The 24,495-nt window shown below is 44.6% G+C and overlaps 1 protein-coding gene across 1 annotated transcript in view; it reads left to right on the plus strand.

Annotated features, from left to right (window-relative positions):
* The first annotated feature begins 1,856 nt into the window (after window positions 1–1,856).
* Window positions 1,857–24,495, plus strand: part of RNF125 (ring finger protein 125) — a 46,824-nt gene continuing 24,185 nt past the window's right edge. The window contains exons 1-2 of the mRNA XM_056138245.1: window positions 1,857–2,433; window positions 19,435–19,588. Of these exons, the coding sequence (XP_055994220.1) occupies window positions 2,270–2,433; window positions 19,435–19,588 (318 nt within the window). The 5' untranslated portion in view covers window positions 1,857–2,269. The remainder of the gene's footprint in view (window positions 2,434–19,434; window positions 19,589–24,495) is intronic.

Raw genomic sequence — 24,495 nt, forward strand, 5'->3', positions numbered from 1 at the left:
AGAATTAGCTGGATAAAGAAGGACTGCAAAAGAAATGGTAGTGGGACTGGAGCAATAGCACAGAAAGTATGGCATTTGCCTTGCACGCGGCCAACCTGGGTTCAATTCCCAGAATCCCATATGGTCCCCACAGCATCGCCAGGAGTAACTACTGAGTGCAGAAGCCAGGAGTAACCCCTGTGCATCGCCAGGTATGACTCAAAAAAATAAAATGGAAGCATAAGGGATTGGTGAGAGATAGTATAGGGGTTAAGGCACTTGACTTGCACATAGCTGAGCTTGGATCGATTACAGGTACTGAATATGATCTCCCAAGCACTGCTGGGAGTGACCCCCGAGCACAGAGCAAGGAATTCCTGAGCACCGCAGGTTGTGTCCCCAACTCTCCTTTTACCCCTCACCCTCCAAAAAAGAAATGGAGACATTAAATGTAGAGGATTAGTTTGAGGAATTTGCCCTTAAAGAGAATATGGGATAGGTGAAGGATAAAGTGGGATTAAGAGACGATTTTAATTTTCTTTTGAAAATTGAAAAAAAATCTCCAAAAAACCTTTACTTCTATGTTCATTTTTTTTCTTTTTGGGTCACACCTGGTGATGCACAGGGTTTACTCCTGGCTTATGCACTCAGGAATCACTTCTGATAATGCACGGGGGACCATATGGGATGCTGGGAATCAAATCCGGGTCAGTCGTTTGCAAGGCAAACACCTCACCCATTGTGCTATTGCTCCAGCCTCTCTATGTTCATTTTTATCAAGAAGTATTTTAGATCTTTCTTATAAATATACATCAGATCTCTCAATTTTTCTCCTTCTTTCTACCCAGGTAAGTCTCAGGTTTGAGTCACATTTTTATATCCTCATTTGGACTAATTCAGTAGCTTCATAACTGGGCTATCTGCTTGCTTTCCTGCATTGTTCCTATCTCTTGAAGGCACAGATGTCAGAGTAAACCAATCATGGCACATGGAATAAAAGTCACATTCTTGGTACTGACCTGTATGTAGCTAAGGCTTTACAGGGTGCCATATCCTAGCTCTGTTCACCCCACCCCTTCTACAGCCTGGTCTTCCATCCAGCCTCCCTTGGCTCTTTGTTCTGGCCTCTCTCACTGTTCCCAGTGCTTAGCAAGCTTTTCTTCAATCTTTGAATGGCTGCGTCTTTTTCATTATTTATGACTCTGCTCAAATGTCATCTCATCCAAAATATCTTCTCTGACCTTATTCTCTTCTTCCACCTCTGCTTTTCCTCTTAATGGCTCTTATCATGTAAAACGATCGCAATTGTTTATTTTTCTCATCAAAAGTGAAGGTGGGGGAGCCTGAGTGAAGCCGATGAGAATATTAATATTGTCTTAATTACTATTGTACGTGTATTGTGGACTGCTATGTCATTTCTAATAAATTATACATGTGTATGTATAACGTTCTCAAAATTTAAAAAAAAATTCTTAGTTCTGTGAGGACTAAGATTGGTCAGCTTGTGGGAACTATGTCCTCATCACCGGAAAGGATATGGCTCCTGAGGCACGCAGAGACACCAAATCAGTTTTCTTAAATCCATGCATTATTAAAGCAAAATGCGAGCGCCTGAACAGAGGAAACTAAGGACCCTCGTTCCTAGCATCCCTGTCCTGGACCCAAGAGCCGAATTCGAATCTCCTGAACTCTTCCCCTTCCACCCCTGCTGCCTGCCTCCCTTATCAGTGAAGTTCTGGCTAGCGGATCCCGAGGACTGATTGGCACTAGAGGAGGCGATAAGCCCTCCTCGACGGCCTGGCGATTGCAACAGTGCAGAGCAGATCGCACCACCTTCGCAGCGGGCGTTCTCGCGCTGCCAAAAAGCATGACCCAGCTCCCACTTTCCTTCACTGGCTAACAGTTGGGTAAGAGGTGGCAGGCGTGCGCGGGCCTGGAAGGTTCTCCAGCTCGCGCAGGTCGTCCTCCCCTGCAGCTGAGGTTTCGGGTTTCAATCCTCCCCGGACCTCGAGACGTCGCGGCGTGCGCTGTGCGGCTGCCGCCCCCTCCCTGCCAGCCTGCACCCCGGCGGCTCCGAAGCTAATTTTCAGCGGCGCGGCGGGGCGCTGGCCTGCGGGACCCGGAGGCCGGGCGCCCGGGTGGAGGCTGCTCGGGGGGCCGCGCGAGCCGGGCGCGCTGGGAGGCGGCGATCGCAGCTGGGCCGGGACTTCCTTCCTCCACCGCAGGACAACAAAACAACCCGGCAGCGGGCGCTGGGCTCTTGGCAGCCGTCTGGGCGGGAGGCGCCGCGATGGGCTCCGTGCTGAGCAGCGAGGGCGGCAAAGCCGCGCCCGCCGCGGCCACCCCGCGGGCCCTGGAGCGCAGGAGGGCCCCCGAGCTGCCCGTCACGTCCTTCGATTGCTCCGTGTGCCTAGAGGTGTTACACCAGCCGGTCCGGACTCGCTGTGGCCACGTGTAAGTGCCCCGGGGAGCTCGGTTTGCGCGCCCACCCCGCGGCAGCGGTCGAGGCTGGGAAAGCCCCTGGGGGGTGTGTGTCGTGGGGCGGCGGGTGGAGGAGGGGGTCGGGCCGGGATGGGGGGCGTCTCAAAATGACAGAGCAGGAATGCTGCAGATGCCTGGGTCCCTTGGGGATGGACCCCTAGGGAGAGCTGAGCCTCGGAGAGTGGAAGCCGCCCTGGGCTCGCCTGCAACGGGGCGGGTGCCCAGAAGCCAAAGCAGAGTCCTCTTGGGCACCAGGCAGCGTGGCTGCCCCCCAGCAGCTGCCGCTGAACTCGGGGGTGGCCGCGGGGTGCTTCTCTGCAGCCCCGAGGCCGGGTGGGTTTTGTTTTGCAGGCTCTGCGCACGTGTTGCAGAGCACCCGCCGGAGCAAGAGCAAAGCAGGAATCTGTGACGATTCCCCCCCCACCCCCGCTTCCCGGGCCCTGTACTGAGACACTCGGACCCCTCCAAGGCCACCCTACAAGATCCAAGTGCCTTTCTGTAGTCGTTAGCGTGAGTGGGGTCTGGGGCTTGAACCTTAGTCCAGAGCCGGGGAGGATGTTGCTCTTTAAGACCCAGCCACAAAGTAACAGGAGATTGCAAACTACCTGCTTCACTGCATCGCTCCCCCACAAGTCTAGAGTCGAAATAAAAATACCTGTCTTTAAAAAGATGCACCGTTACAGAAAACTCGCTGTTGGCACAAAGTGTTGGTAGTCTGCAAGAATTTTTAAAGAGCAAATTCTCAAAATTGTCAGGCCCATCGTGTGTGTTGAGGTAACTTCGTAGCGAGGAGTTGGATCGGTGCATTTATTTGAGTTGCCCGATTACTCAGAGCTTTCTTGTTACGGATGTACGGGTAGGGGGGCTGAGTATGTAGTCCGGGAGCATGTTGGAGGAGTTGGATGGAGCGAGAACGGAAGCCCACTTAATGCCTTCTTTGGAAGGCTGACTAGTTTGATGCAGTGCCAGGCAAAACCACAATGGCTAGTAAGTGCTCATGCCTTTCCAGGAAAATGTACCATATTTTAAATGCAAGTGCTACACACTGTTTTGGGAAAGGGCTTAGGTGTTCCAGGCAACTATAGTCTAGAAAAAGAAGAAGTTTTTACCACTGAAAACCCATCAAAAAGTCAAGGAGAAACGTCTACAGCCCACACAATGTTCAGAGTCACCCAGGGGGGAAAAAAAAAACCAGATTCACCTAGGGTATTATTTGGTGGCTGTGTTTTCAGGTCTGTCGTTTTGGGTGTTGTACTTTAAACTCAAGGCTAATTTACCTTCTCTCTGATGATTCCTGATGGGGTGGCACAATTGACCAGCTGCAACTCATTGACATAATATCCAACCAAGGCCAGTATGAATGCCAGAATGCTGTTGTGTAACTAGGAAATGTATTGATTGATTTAGGGGAGTAATGACCTTATGATAATCACACTTAAATTTAGCCCGTATTAGCATTAAACTTTAAAGTTGAACCTAAGATGCACAGTGGGCTTCAAGACTTGAAGATTGTTTTTGCAGATCTGAAGTGGGTAGTTTCGCTGTCAGAGATTGTTTCCTCTGGTTTGAATTTAGTATGCCACAAATTTAGTTTGGGCTTCTGCTAAAGGACAATATAACTTTGCAAATGTTACATCTTTTGTTTAATCTTTTTCTTTGTTAGAATGAATAGGAAACCAGCAACTGGAAAAATTGTCATGAAGTAACAGGACAAGGGCAGGACAAATTGCCTTCCCTCATTTTACTGTTCTTTGTTTTGACAAATCTGTGTCCATTGTTCTGATTGTGGGCAGAATTTCCATATTCCTCCTTTTGGCAAATTTACTTGGGTCCCTTCCACTTTATAAATATTAACTAGAGTCCTTTCTGCACTGGAGGTGAGGAGTGCTGTTAACTCCACTTGTGCTTCCTAAATTAATTATTCTTTTCCATTGAATGTTAATTGGAAAATGAAGAAATAGAAATGAAACCGATGATATTATTCCATATTGAAACCAATTCCGGACTTGTTGGACTAGACTTTATGTTAATAAGTTTATAAACCTATTTCCAGTTAAATGCCTATAGTGATGGCAACAATACGTTGAATGAATGTGTATATGCTACTATGTATAAATTGCATAATGATATAGTAAAAAACATTGGGCTTGATAGGGCAAGATTTAATTATTAACTCTGCCAACTAGCCAAATATGTGACCCAACCATACTTAATCTCTTGAATCTCAATTTCTTCATTGAGAAATAATGGAGTTTTTAATGTATTTCAATATAATAGTAACCCATAACAATGGCTTAAACATAACCTATTTTTGTTCAAAGTAATTCAACATAACAAAAACTCATGAACAGGTACTATTTCTTGTCTCTAAATGTGTCTCATAATAAAACTGAGCCACAGAAGATTCATCTATGATGTTACCATGATGTCCCAAATCGCCTTTACTGTGCTTTTGGTTATGGAGGGGAAGTAGGTATGACTAAGCAGGGGATGGGCCGCCATTTGTCCAGAGGCAGTGGTTATGGATATATTTGACGCCATAGTTTTCCTGGATTAGTAATTTTTCAGCCATCCTGTCTCCACCTCATCTACACTCAACTTGGTAAAGCTCCACCCACATCTTGGATATTTTGATCTTAAAGCAGCAGAGACTCTGTCCTGGGCTTTAATCTTAGAGTCTCACTCACATGCCCCTTTTTTGGGGGTTGTGGATGGATATCATGACTTGACTAGTGTGGACTCTGGCAGCCGTGCCCTGTCTGGAGCCTGACATTGGGGGTTGTAGGCCACTATGAGGTCAGGCATGAATGTCCATTGAAAGGGACAACCCATACAAGCAGCCAGCTGCACATACTTCCTGAGAGGAAAGGCTGCCGTGTGGCCATTTCACACCAGGCCACGCAAGAGGACACGTAGCCTTGCTTTGAGATGAGTTTTTTTTTGTTTTTTTTGTTTTGTTTTGTTTTTTGGTTAACTTTAGGTTAAGAATTTGCATGTTTAGCACTTTATTCAAACTGACTTTCTTCACCCCTGTATCAGATGTATAGACAAATCTGAGGTAATAGATTTTCCCTGACATCTTCTGGAGTAGATATGTAGAAGCTCTATGATTGAAAATGGAAGGAACTAAATTTGCTTTTTGTGGGTTTTTTTTTGGGGGGGGGAGGCGGGGTGGTTTGGGCCACATCCAGGAGTACTCCGGGGTTACATCTGTCTCTCCACTTAGAAATTACTCTTAGCAGTGCTTGGAGGGCCATATATGGATTGAACCCAGGTCGCCCGCATGCATGCAAGGCAAACACCCTCCCTGTTTGCTATTTCTCTGTCCCCCGCCAATCCCCATACCTGCCTGTGCTCAGGACTTATTCCTGATGCCTACTTAGGGATCACTTTTGGCAGAGTGCTCAGGGGACCCGCCATATGTGGTGCAAGGATTAAATCCAGGTAGACCATGTCAAAGCAAGTTCTTTACCCACTGTACTCTCTCTGTGACCCTAAGAATTTACATTAAAATACTCAGAACCATGGATGTGATTCAGCTATAGAGTACATATCTCATATGTGTGAGGCCTTGGGTTCTATCCTTGGCTCAGCAACACTTCTTTTTTTTTTTCAGTTTAAAAACAGGTGAAAGAACTAGGGGGTGTGAGATAACTCAGAGTTAAGAGTGTGTGTTTTCAAAACTCTATATCTTGTTCCCCAGGACCACTGGGTATTGCTCCAGATGTCCCCAATGCACTGTTTTCTGAAGTGTTTCTGGTGGGCCCCAGAACCACAAGCTTGAGAAGTACTGTGTTCTGGGACCTTAGCATTAAGTTGCCTAGCCTGGTTGTGGAATGTTGCGCACACACACACACACACACACACACACACACACACACACTCTTGAGTGTTGCTGGTTGTGGAATGTTGCACACTCACACACACAAACTCTTGAGTGTTGCTGGTTGTGGAATGTTGCGCACACACACACACACACACACACACAAACTCTTGAGTGTTGCTACAGAGCCGCCGCCCACCCCCCAAGAAAGAAATAGAAATACTCTAAGCATTGTGTTGACTGATGGGATGTGGTAAATATAGTGGAATCAAGAAAACAAAGACAATGCCCAGAAGGGTAACAGAGATAGAGGGACTGAGTTTAGTTCAGGAGGAAGTTAATGAACTCATATTTGGGCCTGTTTAGTGGACAGCCATCTGATAGAGATTATTTTTTTTTAATGAACCAACAATTTACATGACTGTATATGCTTTAGTGTTACAGTTTCGCATCTCTTCAAAGTATATGTTACTCCACAAATACAACACTGCACTCTCTACCTCCACTGTAGTCTGCTGGAAACCCGCCTGTCTCCCTTCTCTCTGGTGCCCTCAGTTCTGTGGTGTCAGTCCGCAGGTTTGTGTCCATTGATTTTGTCTGTTTCCTGCTTTGCTTCTCTGTATTGCATGTAAGAGTGAGCATGGAATAACTGTCTTTCTCCTTCTGACTTATTTCACTTAGCATGACCCTCTTCAGTTCCATCTATGTTGGTACAAAGGCAAGATTTCATTTTTTTTTCTTTCTCATAGCTGAATGGTATTTCACTGTGGGTCATTTTCTTTATGTATCTATCTTGGGGCACTTACACTGTTTACAGATCTTGGCTGCTGTAAATAGCCACAGTAAACACAGGTATGCATATAGCCTTTCAAATTAGTAATTTTTGTGTTCTTGGGGGGCTGGAGCGATAGCACAGTGGTAGGGCGTCTGCCTTGTGCGCAGCCAGCCCAGCCAAGCCAGGTTCGATTCCTCTGCCCCTCTCGGAGAGCCCAGCAAGCTACCAAGAGTATCTTTGCCTGCATGGCAAAGCCTGGCAAGCTACCCGTGACGTATTCAATATGCCAAACACAGTAACAACAAGTCTCACGATGGAGACGTTACTGGACCCGCTCGAGCAAAATGATGAATAATGGGAGGACTGTGACCGTTACTGTGACTGTAAGTCTATCTTTCATATACTGAGAGTTCTCTATTCGGTTTTCCATAGAGGCTGGACCAGTCTGCACAGTAATGAATGAGAGTTCCTATTTCTCCACACCCCACCAACTCTTGCTTATGACCTTTTTTTGGGGGGGGGGTCACACCCGGTGATGCACAGGGATTACTCCTTGCTCATCTCATGCACTAAGTAATTACTCCTGGCGGTGCTCGGGGGACTATATGAGATGCTGGGAATCGAACCTGGGTCGGCCACGTGCAAGGCAAATGCACGGTGCTATCGCTCCGACCCAGCTTCTGACCTTTTTGATGCAAGCCATTTTCACAGGTGTAATGTGGAATTAGGGAGATATCTAAATGGAAATACCCTAAAGTCCCTGGGAGAGTCCATTAGATGTGAAGCTAAGAGAGTTTTCTTTAAAAAATGTGAAGAGGGCTGGAGCGATAGTACAGCAGATAGGGCATTTGCCTTGCTGACGCGGCTGACCCGGTTCGATCCCCAGTATCCCATATGGTCCTCTGAGCACCGCCAGGAGTGATTCCTGAGTGCAGAGCCAGGAGTAACCCCTGAGCATCGCTGAGTGTGACCCAAAAACCAAAAATAAATAAATTTTAAAAAATAATTAAAAAATGTGAAGAGGTTAATAGGCCTGCCTGTGTCATAAGTAGTAACAAAACTGCAAGTATCATAGGGCAGTAGAAGCCACTGAACTAGTTGGATTAAACGTCACTAAGTCACATGGTTTGTCTGATTTTTTTTTTTTTTTTTTGCTTTTTGGGTCACACCTGGCGATGCTCAATAGTTACTCCTGGCTTTGCACTCAGGAATCACGCCTGGTGGTGTTGCTCGAGGGACCATATGGGATGCTGGGAATCGAACCCGGGTCGGCTGCGTGCAGGGCAAACGCCCTACCCGCTGTGCTATTGCTCCAGCCCTGATTTTTGTTTCTTAATTAAAAAAATTTTTTTGTTTTGTTTTTGTTTTTAGTACACACTTGTCCATGCTCATGGCTTACTCCTGATTCCTGGCAGTGCTGGGGGAGCCTGTGAGGTAACTGGGATCAAACCTAGGTTGGTTGCATACAGAGCAAGCTAGAGCTCTACCCTGTACTCTCCCTCCTGTTTTGTATGATTTTTTAAAAATGAAATTGTCGAGCATTTTCTAAGTGCTTACAGAAAAAAATGGACTAAGATATTGCACCAGTTGTTAAAAATAAGAAACTAGGGACTGGAGCACAACGGGTAGAGCATTCGCCTTGCATGTGACCGACCCGGGTTCAATTCCCATTATCCCATACGGTCCCCTAGGACCACCAGCAGTAATTCCTGAGTGCAAAGCCAGGAGTAACCCCTGTGCATCGCCGGGCGTGACCCAAGAAGCAAATAAATAAATAAATAAGCAACTGTAAACCAAATTAGTACTTTTTGGATTTTGGAAGTAGGTTTGTTAGAATGTAAAAGAGAAAGAAAGAGAAACTCCTCAGCCAGGGAGGAACTTAGTATAGGTCTAAGTTTCCAAATTAGTAGTTCTTAAGGGAGTTTCCTGGTGATTTTTGTTATATTTTTAGTTTTCATTGTTTGGCTTTTGGGCCACATCATGTCGTGCTCTAAACCTACCCCACAGGGTTATAGCAGGAACCATGTGGTGGCAGGATTAGGCCTCCAAACAGCCTCAAACACAGTCCTTGTTTTGTGATAGACTCTTCCCAGTCTAACGCAGACCAGTGCTTTTATAATATGAATTAAAAGTATAGAAAAGGTAAATGTTAAAATACCAGAAATGGGCTGGAGTAATACTACAGTATATATGGTGTTTGCCTTACACACAGCCAATGTGGATTCTATTCCCAGAACTCCATAGGATCCCTGAGCCCACCAGGAGTGACCCCTGAGTACAGAGCCAGGAGTAAGACCTGAGCACCGCTGGGTATGGTGCCCCCAAAACAAAATAAAGTAAAATGCCAATAATAAAAGATAAGTCCTCATTTTATATATTAATATTATTAGCTTCAATCTCGGAGAGCCTGGCAAGCTACTGAGAGTATTCAATATGCCAAACACAGTAACAAGAAGTCTCACAATGGAGACATCACTGGGCCCACTCAAGCAAATCGATGAACAACGGGAGGACAGTACAGTACAGTGTTAGCTTCAATAGTCATAAAATTACTCTTTCAGGTAAAGCATACTCGTACCCTCCTCGAGTTATCTCTCTGCCCAAAACTAGTTGATTTTATTAAACAGGTCATGAGCTGGTCAGTATCCCAGCTAGCAGCTGGATAGATGAGAGAACAGTACAGCAGGTAGGGTGCTTGCCTGCCTTGCCTGCCAGGCTGATGCTGGTTCGATTCCCAGTACTCCATATACTCCCTCGAGCCTAGCCAGGAGTGATCCCTGAGCACAGCCCTTGTGGCCCCCCAAAACAAGCAAAAGCAAGATGCTAGAAGAGGTTTCACAGAACAAAAGGTTTTTACAGTGAGAAATAGAAAGAAAAGGTTGTTCAGACAAGACTGCTCTCGCTTGGAGGGAAGACCGGAAGTTGGGTGGGGGCTTATGGTGCAGATTTCTTGCTCTTGTAGACAGTGAGTGGTTGGATTTATTCCACCACCATCTCTGCCTCCAAAATACTTCAGCTGCATTTAGATTTTTTGTTTGTTTGGGGGCCACACCTGGTGGGCTGATATTCCCATCTCAGGCCAATGCTTTGGGGCCTCTCCCAGTGATGCCAGTGCTTGAACCCAGGGCCCCTGCATGCAATTCACGTACTTCAGCCTTTACACTATTTACCCCCAACTGCAACCCAGCATGCACAGTAAAACGGTGCTCCCGTTGTTCATCGATTTGCTCGAGCGGGCCCAGTAATGTCTCCATCGTGAGACTCGTCGTTACTGTGTTTGGCATATTGAATATGTCACGGGTAGCTTGCCAGGCTTTGCCATGCGGGAGAGATACTCTTGGTAGCTTGCTGGGCTCTCCGAGAGGGGCGGAGGAATCGAACCCGGCTCAGCCGGGCCGGCTGCACGCAAAGCAAATGCCCTACCGCTGTGCTGTTGCTCCAGCTCAACCCAGCATGAAGATTTCATTATTTTGTTGTGGAGGCATTGAACCCAGGGCTACATACTGGATAGTGGATCTTGGGATGGAGATGGTTTGGCATGAGTGATTTCATTTTGGGTCTTCTGTTTTCGGTTTCTAAATAATGTTTTTTAATTTTTCTACTTAATTAAGCAAACACCGTTAATAGACAGGGCCTCATTTTATGTTTGTTCTAGAGTCAGGGAATATCCAACCCAAGGGCCAAATAAGGCCCATGAAATCGTGTAGTCTGGCTCTGGTACAGTAGAGGACAGGACACATATGCTTCTTGTTGGCTTCCTGTCCCCCATTGCCTGTACTTTTTTGGCTCATGAAATATCCAAATGCCCATTGGCAGAAAAAAATGGTGTCCCACCCATGATCTAGAGGAAGGAAGAGATGAGGAAGCTGGGATGGAGAAAATAAGTGAGGGGCATGAGGTGTACAGGGTATTTGCAAGAATTTTGGCTTTTTACAAAAATTTGTAAGTCTACAACTGTACCTCATGGTGTTTCACTAATAAAAATTTTTTTTCTTTTTTTTTTGTTTTTTTTCTTTCTTTTTAACACCAATAAAAATTTAAGCGAAAAAATCTAAAAAAATAAAACACTAAAACATTAAAAAAAAAAGAATTTTGGCTTTTTTCTCTGAGCTTGTAGCATGAACTGATTAGAAAAGATCAGAGTTAAAGAAATAAATTAGTAGACCTGTAAAAATCCTGGTAGGAAAGTCCAAGATTACAATGAGAACAGTGAAGGTGGTGAGAAAGGCAGGGTATTATAGATGATGATGCTGCTAACAAGATGTATTTAATGTGAAGCATGGGGGAAAAAAAGTGAGAAATCAAGAATGACCGCCATGTGCTTGGCCTGAGAAAAACCCAGATAGAGACTGGAAATACGGTAGGATGGAATGAGGATCAGGGTGAATTCAAAAGTTAATTTACTGCAAAATCAAGTTGAGACAAGCACGTGGCAATGTTGGATAACCAGTTGACTCTGGACTTGAGAGGAAGCTCTGGCTCTGGGCAGATAAATTGAGAATCACAGGCAGGTGACTGGATGAATTTATTGAAGAGCAAGTGTAGTTAGGGAAGTAGAGGACCACGGATCACTCGCACCTCTGCTTTTAGAGTTCTAGCAATATTTTCAGTAACATTAAAAATTTGAAAAGTTTTAGTAAAGGGAGTTGGAAAAAAATCAGGAAGCTCCTGGAGGCCAAGTGAGTATTTTAGGAAAGAAGAGGAGTCCACTGAATCCATGGCTGCTTTAAGATCAAGTAGATGAGAACTGAGAGTTGGTCAATGGGTTTAGTAATATGGTCCTGTTTGTCATCTCTGTGGTCTCTTGAGAAGAGCAGTTTCAGTGGAATGGTGGATTCCAAAGACTAATTTAGAGTAGATTCCTAGTCAACAGAAGATACATATAGCAGAGAGCTTGCAAAGAAATCCCTTTCATGGAGACTGGAGCTATGGCTGACCGTGTTTGATCCCCAAAACCCATCAGGAGTGATTCCAGTATATAGTGTCAGGAATAAGCCCTGAGCTCTGCTAGGAGACCCCTCTTCCCCCCTCAAAAAAATAACCAACAACAACAATAAGAAACCCCTTTCATGAAATTAGGAAGGAGGCAAAGAGGATCAATAAAGTTTTAAGAGGGGCTAGAGAGACTATAGAGTGGGCAGGGTGATTGTCTTGCATGTAGCCAATTCAAATTCAAATCCTGGCACTGAATGTGTTCCCCTGAGCTCCACTAGGAATGATCCCTGAGCACAAAGCATGGAGTGATCCTTGAGCATCACTGCATATGGCCAAAAGAGCAAAAAAGGAGAGAAAGTTTTAAAAAAGAATAATTATATATGTATATATATACACATACTATATATGTATGTATACATAGTATGCTAATGGAGGTAAACCAATAGTGAAAGAGAATTTGTGCACAAAAAAATACAGTTGGAACCAGAACAGTAGTACAGCAGGTAGGGTGTTTGCCCTGCACGAAGCCAACCTGGGTTTGATCCCTGGCATGCCATATGGTCCCCCAAACACCACCAGGAGTAATTCCTGAGTGCAACGCCAGGAGTAAGTAACCCCTGAGCATCTCTGGGTGTGACCCAAAAAGCAAAAAACAACAACAGCAACAACAACAACAAAAAACAGACAATTATAGAAACAAAGCCCTTGAACTTACAAGAAAGGAATAAAAATTGACAGTGGGGGTTGGAGTGGGAGGGGACTTGGCCTCAGGGAGTAGAACCACAGTTCATCCATTGAGCAGGAGGAAGGGTATTAAATTATACGGATGCAGTTGAATTTAAGGAGTAGGAGATGCGAAATTTCCATCTGACTGTAAGTTATCATTTATGTAATATTTGACCTGTGGTTATTAAAAAATAGGGGCCACCTAGTAGTTCAGGAGAAGTGAGAGGCCCCAGTGGGTCCCCACGCCCCCACCCCCGCCCCCACTGTCCTTGAGTGTCACTTAAAATGGAATGGTGAATTGGCCTTGCGGATGTTGCTCAAAAGACTGGAGCACATGTTTTGCAAGCAGGAGGCCCAGATCTGATCTCTGACACTACATGGATTCCAATGAGCAGAACCAGGGGTGGACCCTGAACACCACTGGGTGTGACCCACAAACAGACAAAAGTAAAAGGCATTAGTGAAGTATTGTACTAGCAAGCTCCACAGACCCTTGAGAGCTGTTACTCACATCAAGGAAGTCTATGTTTCCAAGCTGTCGCCTTGGTGGCTGTTAGCTATTAGAAGAATTAAAGAATAGATGTAAACTTCAGTTTGGATATGAAGTGGAACACACTTCAAGTGAGGACAGCCACTCCAGAGTTTCAGACCCCTGCGGTTGTGTTTTGGGTTCACTGGAAATAAAGAGGTATGAGTCTCAGAAGAGTTTTGAGCTCCAATTCTTTATATAAGATTCCTTCTCTCTATCTGTACTACTGAGTAATGTAAGGAGGATGTAATTAATTTAGCCTAAAATTTGCCTCCTCTGGCGTTTGTGCTTACTTAGCAACTTTGTATTGTTATAAAACAATTAAACACTAGTGTTCCATTAAAATTATGCCTTCTCCAACAGAGAGGATCTAAATTATGTAGCAAGTTATGCCCATCAAGATTCTGTTTTGATTGATCAGCAGTATTGTGTAATCTTGGGCCTTACTTTGGAGCTACTAAGTTGGAATTTGCATCTTATAAAGATGAGCAGGTGATTTAGGGTCACTTTCAAGTTTGAGAAGCACAACCTTAGATAATAATCTGTCTGCTTGACAGTAAGTAAAGAGCATTGTTTGGGATTAGAGAGAAGTACTCTTCTAGGATTTTAGGTTACAAAAATAATTTCTTTTCTTAGAGAGTTCAATTTAGTATCAATACAGAATATAATATGAAATGTGATTAGTTTTGGAGCTGAAAGAGTGCCAGAAATGGACTTTGAGTGTCTACCTGAGTTGCAAACACATCAAAGGAAGACAGGTGAGAGGCCCAGCTGATCCATCATCAGAGGAAAAAAAGAGAGGGTGTGTGTGTGTGTGTGTGTGTGATCATTTATAGTGGAACATGTTAACTTGAAACTTCTGTCACATTAACACCAAGTTTTCCTTTGGGGGACTTTGGGTGTCTGAGACACATGCAGTGGTGCTCAGGGGCTATTCCTGGCTTTGTGCCCAGGAGTGACCCCAGGGATGCTCTGGAGACCATGTGCTGGGATGTACTTATGGCAGGCATCTTACCTCTCAGACTGTCTCCCTGGCCCAAAGGAGAAAATTTTAAATTTCAACATCTTTTGGGGGTTTTTTTTTGGGGGGGGGATCACAGCCATTGATACGAAACATATTGCTGGCTCTGAGCTCAGGGATCACTCTGGGCAGGGCTTGGGAGACTCTATAGGTGCCTGGGATCAAACCCAGATCAGTTTTGTGCCAAGTGAGCACCCTGCCTGCTGTACTGTGGCCCTGGCCCATGCCTTCAACATCCCTTTGAATCAAACAGTTCTACACAGTTGTTTCAGTAGCCCAGAGGTGAGACTTAAGCAATAGTCACATCCGGTCACTTTCGGTTTTCAAAGTTAGTTTCAGAGTGGGTGTTCTCATAGTCAGTAAATCTACCGTGTTCCAAAACACCCCATTCTTGATGTGTTTTCTCCATTTAGTAATCACTTTTATTATAGTAGTACAGAGGCCAGAACCTATAGTACTGTGGGTAAGGCGCTTGTCTTGAAAGCGGCCTACCTAGGATTGATCCCCAACACCCCATACGATCCCCCAAGCACTGCCAAGAGTGATCCGTGAGCAAGTCAGAAGTAAGTCCTGATCACCTCCAGATGTGGTCGCATAACCTAAAATAAAATACAGTTAGCTGATTTGTTGGATTTGCACGGTAGTCTCACGAGTATGATACCATCTCTACAGTGACCTTTTGAGAGTTTCATGCCACACATAAAAACACACATCATGTCACACACAAACATGGGAGAGTTGTAGTGAATTGGTTTAAAGAATACCTCAAAGGTTACTACTTTTCATGAAAATCTACTAAGAAGTTCCGTTACAGTTTTCAATTGTAGTTATAAAACTGTGCACTGATGTAGCCTGTGTCAAGACCTTTGTTTTATGCATGTAGATCGCGAGCCTCTACTTGTGCTGTTTCCGTTTGTCACTGGAAGGAATTGGCCGGACTTGAAAAAGGAGACTATAAATTTTGAGCCTCTTAGAGGATTCGAGAACTGCTGCCTTCTAGCTATGTGACCTTGGAACATTCAGTTTTTCTGAACCTTGTTCGACTGTCAGTCAAGTATAGGGAAGCAAATTAGCTGTGTAGGATTCCTGTGAGAGGTCAGGAAGATCATGGGATGAGTGTCCACCACAGGGCTGCTTACCAGTATTGGGCTGACATTTGTATTGACATCAAACTCAAATAAGTTCTGATAAAAGGGAAAGACTTTCAATTGTTTAAAAAACAAACGTGCTGGGGCCAGAGAGATGGCTCAGAAAACTGAGGTGTATGGAGGACTACCAGGTTCAATCCTCAGCACCTCCTGGGGTGATCCCGGAGCACTGAGCAAGGAATAGCCCCTGAGCACTTCCAGGTAAATTCCCAAACCAAAGTGTTGCATCAGCTTTGTAGCTCAGCAAAAGAGTTTTGCGTGTGTGAGACCCTAGGTTCAAAAACAAAAGTTCCACAAAGTGTGGTTTGTTTTTTCTTAAATTGTATAAGCAACTAAGTCATGTCATAACCATAGGTGTTGTTAGAAATGTGATATTTTAATTATGACTTGAACATTTGAATGAGCTATAAAAAAAAGTCCCATCAAGAGAACCAATTGTTTTGAAAAGTGTAAGGACAGAAAAGGGCAAACTGTGTTTTAGAACTAAATCATCAGTCGCTGAGGCAGAAAGGTAAAAGACAACTGAGAACCAAGAACGTTTGATTCTGAAACTCTTCTTTCCAAGTGGGGTAACTCGGGTGACAAAAAGAAAGGTTACTGAATTTTGGGTGAGAAAACCCAGCTTAAGTCCAACCAAGTGCGGGTACCTGTGTGTGTGTGTGTGTGTGTGTGTGTGTGTGTGTGTGTGTCTTAGAAGAAGACCGTTAACCTCTATAAGGTAAAGGTAAAGGCCCTCCCGTTGATCGTTGATTTGCTCGAGCGGGCCCAGTAACGTCTCCATTGGAGACTTTGTTGTTACTGTGTCTGGCATATCCAATACTCTCGGTAGCTTGCCGGGCTCTCCTAGAGGGGCGGAGGAATCGAACTCGGGTCGGCCATGTTGGCCGCTTGTAAGGCGAACGCCCTACCCGCTGTGCTATCGCTCCAGCCTCTATATACCTATGGAGTTAACTATATATAGAGTTATCTATATATAGTTAACCTCTATATACCTCAGTTTCATCAACTAGAAATGTAGTAATCTAGAAATGTAGAAATCTTTGGAGGTGGGGAGAGGTAGTACAAGGAGTAAGCTACTTGCCTTGCTTGCAGCCAATCTGGGTTCCATCCCTGATACTCCATATATTCCTTGAGCACTGCCAGGAGTGAGCCTTGAGTCCACAGCCAAGAGTAAACCCTGAGCAGATCTGGGTGTGGCCTCAAAACCAAAAAATATCTAAATATTTTCAAAGAAATGTCAATGTTTATTAGGGGTTTCTTAAGATTAAATTAATTAAGGCAGATATACATGTTTTCTTTTTTGTTCTTTTATTTGGGGATGCTTTTGTCTTAGTGTTTTGGGGGTCATTCTTGGAGGAGGGCTCTCTGGGTGGTATTAGGGGACCGTAGGGTGCTGGGGATTAACATGGGGTTACTACATGGAAAGCATGCGCTCTTGTCTGTTGAGCTATATCCCCTGCCCCTTTGTGCATGCTTTAAAATTCACTTTAAAAACTATATCACATTTGAAATTATATCAAAATAAAAAGTTGCTACAGTGTTGAATAGATCATAGAGGGAATAAGGTGCTGCCTTGCTTGCAGCTGGCCCTGATTTGGTCCTCAGCCCCACGTATACTCCTCCATGCACTGAGCGGGGTCACTCGTGAGCACAGAGCCAAGAATAGCTTCTGAGCATTGCTGCATGAGATGCAACACCTCCACGCAAATTATTGTACAGCAATAATAATGAAGCAGCTAGAAAAAGAAAAGGCAGGAACTCAGGCAGACCTGGACCAAATTATTGCTGCATCAGTCTTTATGTCAATGTAGTTCGTATTCAGCTTCCAGAGAGGTTTGCTTGGCACTCCTTCATCAGCGAGTTGTGGGCCTTGACTGAGCTCCCACCAGACTGCATAGAGTATAAAAGATTTAATTCTGCAGAGCATAGTCTGGATACTACTGCAGAAAAAAAAAACAAGGCATAGTGGGCAGGCTACAAATCAAGTCATTGTTTCAAGGACTGTGCAAACCCCAGCATCCTTCATGACCTTGTAATAATTTTATAAAAAGTGAAGAAGAATCAGTCATGGCTAATGTTATTGGGAGTCCAGCTTGTGATATTTCACTGAAATGTATATCTGTAATATAGAAAGTTTTCAGTATGTAGTATCTACTTTTGTTTTTTCCTGGTTTTTGAGTCATATCCGATAGTGCTTTGGGTCTACTCCCGGCTTGGCTTTTGAGGGCTCGCTACCTACAAGTGCTGGGATCAGACCCCAGCCTTCTGCGTGCAGAACTTGCCTGTGGAGTGATCTCTGGCCACTGTCACTGTCCTCCCGTTATTCATCGATTTGCTCGAGCGGGCCCAGTAACATCTCCATTTTGAGACTTATTGTCACTGTGTTTGGCATATTGAATACGTCACTGGTAGCTTGCCAGACTTTGCTGTGCGGGGATCTCTGGCCAACTTATGTTTTTTAATTTTATTTTGCTTTTAGGTTTTGGGCCACACCCAGCAGTGCTCAAGGTTTACTCCTGACTGTGTGCTCAGGGATCACTTCTGGCAGGGCTCAGGGGTTAGAGGGGTTGCTGAGGATCAAGCCAGGTCTACTATGTATAAGGCAACTGTATTGTTTCTCCAGGCATCTTATTGACACTTTCAAAATTTTATTTTTTAGTTGAATCACAGTGAGATACATGGTTACAAAGCTGTTCATGATTGATTTTCAATCATATAATTTTCCAACATCAGTCCCTCCACCAGTGTACATTTCCCATCATCCATGTCCCAGTTTCCCTCCTGCCACCCCTCCCCCCCGTGGTAGACACTTTTCTTGGCAGGCACTTTTCTTCTTTCTCTCTCTCTCTCTCTCTCTCTCTCTCTCTCTCTCTCTCTCTCTCTCTCTCTCTCCTCTTTCTCATAGCAAACACTTTTCTTTTCTCTCTCTCTTTCTCCCTCCACCCCCTCTCCTTTTGGGCATTATGATTTGCAATACACATACTTAAAGGTGATCAGGTACGTCCTTTTACCTACTTTCAACACTGAGTTCCTGTCTAAAGTGATCATTTCCAACTATTTTGTCATACTGGTCCCTTCTATATCCTAAAGTAAAGTAAAGGCCCTCCCGTTGATCGTCGATTTGCTCGAGCGGGCCCAGTAACGTCTCCATTGGAGACTTTGTTGTTACTGTGTCTGGCATATCCAATACTCTCGGTAGCTTGCCGGGCTCCCCGAGAGGGGCGGAGGAATCGAACCCGGGTCGGCCATGTTGGCCGCTTGTAAGGCGAACGCCCTACCCGCTGTGCTATTGCTCCAGCCCATATATCCTATATCTATATCCTAACTGCCCTTATTCACATTTTTTGAAAAGCGTAGCTTTTGCTGGGAGATAACGCCGTACGTTGGAGCCCATGCTTTGCTTGTCAGATCCCTGGGTTCAATCTTTAGAACACATATTCCCCCATTGCCACAAGCGACTCCTCAGTAGTGAGTCAGAAATGACTTTTCCTGTGGTCCCCCTAAACTACACATAAATACATAATCATATATACTGCAAATAAACTATGTATAATACATATGTTATAGATAATTCATGATGCATAGTGATCATCTTCTTTTAGGGAAGGCTTTTTACTCTATGAAGCATGACGTGACTGTTATTTTGACCTTGATTAGCGGTTCTTATCTAACACACAACTTTCAACATCGCAAAGACCTATGTCCTCAAAAAAAAATATTTAGATATAATAATATTAAAGAAGAGAAAGAGCACAGTAGATAACCTTTGAATTATAGTTGAACTCTTATTTATAGGAATGCTGAAAAGTGTTTAGATGCCTGCAGTGTAGTGCAGGTCTGTCTCCAGAGAAGGCTTACTGGGTAAGTGAAAAACTCTTGACGTTTGTGCTATGCCAAGGGAGCATTTATTTGATAAGACTTGCTGTCAAGAAAATGTAGTTTACCCCAGCAAATGCGGAGGAGTGACTCCTTTTTGCTCTTGATGTAAAATGACATGCTTTTGGTTTGTTCCGGTAGGTTCTGCCGTTCCTGTATTGCTACCAGTCTGAAGAACAGTAAGTGGACCTGCCCTTACTGCAGGGCCTATCTTCCTTCAGAAGGAGTTCCAGCGACTGATGTAGCCAAAAGGATGAAATCCGAGTACCAACACTGCACAGAGTGTGACGAATTGGTATGAGAGCCCTCCGTGCTCAGCTTCCTGAGCTGATCATTGCACCACTGCTTTGGCCTCAGCCTTTCCTGACTTTCTAAAGTGCATTGTCCTACCTCTCCCCTTCATTTTGGACAATTTCATACACGTGGGCTGTTGAAAAGTGGTCACCCAGCTTCCACCATCCCCTAATTTTTCCAGTGTTTTCTTTTACTCCATTTCCTCTCTTCTCGTGACTCTCTTGAATTTCATTCCTGCTACTCTAGCACTGCAGACCAGTAAATAGCTTTCTTAGCCAGTCTAGTTGTCATATTTCCAATCAAGGAGCATAGTTCTTCTATGTTCATTGTGATTTGGCAATATTTCTCTTTACTGATCACATTCTCCTTCTAACTTTTCTCATTTGACGCTCTGCTAGTCTGGTCAGATTATGTGAAATCCGGAGGCCATTTAAAAGATGCTAGATTTTATCCTAGGTCCTGTAGTGTAGGAAAAGTGTTAGCTTTGCAGGTCCAGAGCAATAGTACAGCAGGTAGGGTGTTTGCCTTGCTGACACGGGTTCAATCCCCAACATCCCAAACGGTCCCTCAAGCACCGCCAAGAGTAACCCCTGAACATCGCTGGGTGTGACCCAAAAATGGGGGAAAAAATTGTAAGCTTTGCGGTGCAATGTTCAGGTTTATAGTTTTAAGCTGTCTCTTTAGTTAGTATGTGGATGGAGACCGGTTTGAAGGGAAAAAAAGTGACTTGTGAAGTGAAGCCGATTAGGTGCCTGGAGGGATGGCTCAGGTTAGGACAATGGATTTGTTTCTAGGTGTGTTTAGTTAGGATAGAATTGAAGGAAATGGTCCATTGACTTGGATGGGGTGGGTGGAGGGAAATGAGACATAGTGTCAAAATACCTCCAGGATTTCTGGCATGAGTAGGTGATGGTATTAATATGAGAAGCATATTCAGAGTAGAATCCAGAGTTAAGTTTTCAGCATATTAAATCTGAACTGTTAAGGGAAGGATAGTTACATATATCAATCTAGAGATCAAAGTGATTATGTACTGAGCATTTAAATTACTTTAGAGAACCTGTGTTGATCCTTAATGTCAATTGTCACATACTTTCTCTAGTATCTATATCCTGTGCTTTGCTTTTATAGCACTTATTACCATCTGTTGTTAGGCTTTTAACTTGGATATTAATTATCCCTACCAGACTTAAGCTCCCTGAGGATAAGGACAGTTTCCGGGTTCTTTTTTTTTTTCAGGGGTGGGGAAGGGGGAGTGGCATATACCTCCTCCAGAATAGCAAAGGGCCTGGCAGTCCTCAGTCAGCCGGGCCACATGCTTTAATGCTGAGGCTTAAGAATGTGATGCTCAGGCTGGAGCGATAGCACAACCGGTAGGGCATTTGCCTTGCATGCGGCAGACCCGGGTTCTATTCCCAGCATCCCATATGGTCTCCCGAGCACCATCAGGAACTTGAGTGCAGAGCCAGGAGTAACCCCTGTGTATTGCCGGGTGTGACCCAAAAATCAAACAAAAAATAAGATAAAAATAAATCTAAAAAAAAGAATGTGATACTGCTTGACCCTGGTGGTGCTCAGGGGTCTGTAGGCCATACTCAGTGATGCAAGAGTGGAGCAGTCTCCAGGGATACATCCATGATGTTCAGGGGGCAATGTGTTGTTGGGATTGAAACTTGGTCCCTATGCAAACCACACACTGATCCACTGGGCTGTCTTCTGGGCCCAGACTCTTGCCTGTTTTGGGCAATTCCCTACCTAGCACTTTGAAAAATGACTGGCACACAGTATGTGATTAGTGCATGTTTTTAAAACATTGATGTTCACTGATGTTAAGACTGTACACAGCCCTAACTACAAAGTTGATGCCTCGACAGGAGAGAGAACTCAAAGGGCTCAGAAAATGCATTGTGTGGGGGAGACGTGGGTGATTCCAGGTACAGCACCACACAGAGTGACCCCTGCGTGTACACAGCCAGGAGTTACCCCAAGCACTTCCATCTATGTCCTAATCCCCACTTTGCCCCTGAATTTTTTTTTAAGCCTGGGACTCAGAGAGATAATACTTGCTTGTCTTGCATGGGCCAACCCGGGTTCAATCCCCAGCACCGAATATGGTGCCCATAGAACTATCAGGAGCGTTCCCTGAGTGTAGATCCAGTAATAACCCATGAGCATTATTGAGTGTGGCCACACACACCTCACCACCCAAAGTTTTAGGCCTGGTTTCAGATTCAAACATACTGGGATCAACCACTTTTTGAGTTAGGACATATTACTGAGCCAAGTTTTTGTTTATCTTTTTGTAAGAAGGAAAATGATAATCATATGGCTCATTGTACTGTCAGGAACATTGTAATTGCTAAAAAATCAAAAGCTTTTTATTTATTTATTTATTTATTTTAATGTAGGAGTATTACTATTTATTCAGCTGCTGATTAGCTGATTGAATTGGCATAAACTCCACCTTACTTTTTTAAAAAATTTTTTATAATTTTATTTATTGAATCATCATGAAAGCAGTTACAAAGCTTTCGGGTTTAAGAATCAGTCATACAATGAAACACCCATACCTTCACCAGTGTCCATTCTCCACCCCCAAATACCCCAGTATACCCCCATCCCACACCCTCCCCATACCTGTGGGGCAGATGATTTCCACATTACTCTCTCTCTACTTTGATTGCATTCAATATTTTGACACCAGACCCACCATTATTATTTGGGATTTAACCCCAACACTCAGATCTGCTGAAAAGGCAACAGTAGACAATTTGTTTTCTATTGCCGGTTACGAATAACATATGATGTCACGTGGCTGCAGTAGTGGCCACACGATTTTGAAATTCCGAAATTTTAACAATTAAATCTGGAGGAATTTCTGCCAAAACCTGCTGGGTCCCGAGATTTGTTCCTGAGTCTCTTGGACCATGGCCATTAAGCAGCTTGATCAGGAGCCTGAAAGGCCGTTTGTGGGCGGCGACTCAGGGTCTCGTTGGGACAGGGAGGAAAGGGCCAGCTCCATCCCCATCCCGTGAGGCACCACGTGTCTCATCACTGAGGACCCAAACCTGACTGTCCAATGGCCTCTGGAGGATGGTGGCCATCTAGCCTCCTAGGGGGAGCAGGCAGAGGACAGTACCCTTTCCCCCCGGAATGGCCTGGCGACAGTAACCTACTGCGGGGTCCAGACGCATTTCTGCCAAAAGCCACTGGGTTCCGAGATTTGTTTCTGAGTCTCTTGGATCATGGCCATTAAATGGCTTGATCAGGAGCCAGAAAGGCCGTTCATGGGCAGTGACTCGAGGTCTCTTTGGGACAGGGAGGAAAGGGCCGGCTCCACCCCCATCCCATGAGTCCCCACGTGTCTCGTCACTGTGGGCCCTAACCTGACTGTCCAGTGGCCTCTGGAGGATGGTGGCCACCAGGCCGCCAGGGGGAACAGGCCAAGGCACGAAACCTATTCCCACCTGGGGTGGCCCAGTGCCAGTAACCTACTGCAGGGACTGGATGCATTTCTGCCAAAAGCCGTTGGGTTTTGAGATTTGTTTGAGTCTCTGGGATCATAGTTAAGCAGTTTGATCAGGAACTAGAGAGGCCATGCCTCCAAGTATATAGCTGAGCTGGAGGTGGTTTGTGGGTGTATCTCCCACATACCTAACTTTTGGCCATTTACTTTCTTGGTAAACTTTGCCCCAATTTTTTGGGGTCTGGCCAAAGGCACAGCAGCAATTTTGGGGTATCTGGAAGTCTGAAGGTGCCAGCAGGCTGCTGATGCACTCGCCTCACAGGTACAGATTAACCTGCTGGTGGCACCATACCCCCAATCAAAAGCTTTTTAAATTCATATGTTTGGGGACTGGAGCGATAGCACAGAGGGTAGGGCATTTGCCTTGCACGCAGCCGACCTGGGTTGGATTCCCAGCATCCCATATCATCCCCTGAACACCACCAGGAGTAGTTCCTGAGTGCAGAGCCAGGAATAACCCCTGAGCATCGCTGGATCTGACTGAAAAATAAAAATAAATAAATAAATAAAATTCATGTTTTATTATCATATATAAACGTCAGTATGTACAAAATCAACCTTATATCACTCCGTCACCTGACTCTTGATCAGATCCCATGCATGTGTCTGTCAGGACTGGAAACATTATTTTAATTATCCTGATCAGAAATCTTCCTTTTTTCCCACTTCCCATTTCTGATTTACTCACAGGTAATTTGGTCTCTCCTTTAAGTATTTCTTGTCTCTCTTCCTTTCTATGTTTTCCTGTTGCCAGGAACACAACAGCTATTTTAGCCACCACTTCTTTAGAGTTCAGATCAGATCTCCATTCCTTGGCTAGTATTCTTGGTCTTGGTATTTCAGTCCCCAATAAAAAATAAGTAGATGGGGCCAGAGCAATAGTGCAATAGTGTCGTTTCTTAAAATGTCTTCATAATTTTGTCTCTATAGCAGATATTCTCTGTATTGATCTACTTACTGGTCAGTATATAGTCTTCAAAGGAATCTATATGAGGAATGATTCTCTCTATAGATCAAGCAATACAAATGGGGGAAAAAGTGCCTAAGAAAAGTAGTGAAGAAATTGGAGCACGTTAAAGAGCATGTTGGATGTCAAAGGTTCTGAAACATTCCATTCTAGGATTGCTATTTAGATCTGTCCCTGGTCTTTACATCTGTTAGGTGGTCATGCATAAGAGCAGGATTTGGGAGCTGGAGCGATATAGCACAGCAGGTTGGGCATTTGCCTTGCACATGGCCGACCCAGGTTCGATTCCCAGCATCCCATATGGTCCCCCAAGCACCGCCAGGAGTAATTCCTGAGTGCATGAGCCAGGAGTAACCCCTGTGCATCACCGGGTGTAACCCAAAAAGAAAAAAAAAGCAGGATTTGTTTTCACATT

The sequence above is a fragment of the Sorex fumeus genome, unplaced genomic scaffold, assembly GCF_029834395.1.
Source record: "Sorex fumeus unplaced genomic scaffold, SorFum_2.1 ptg000128l, whole genome shotgun sequence".
Lineage (NCBI taxonomy): Eukaryota > Metazoa > Chordata > Mammalia > Eulipotyphla > Soricidae > Sorex > Sorex fumeus.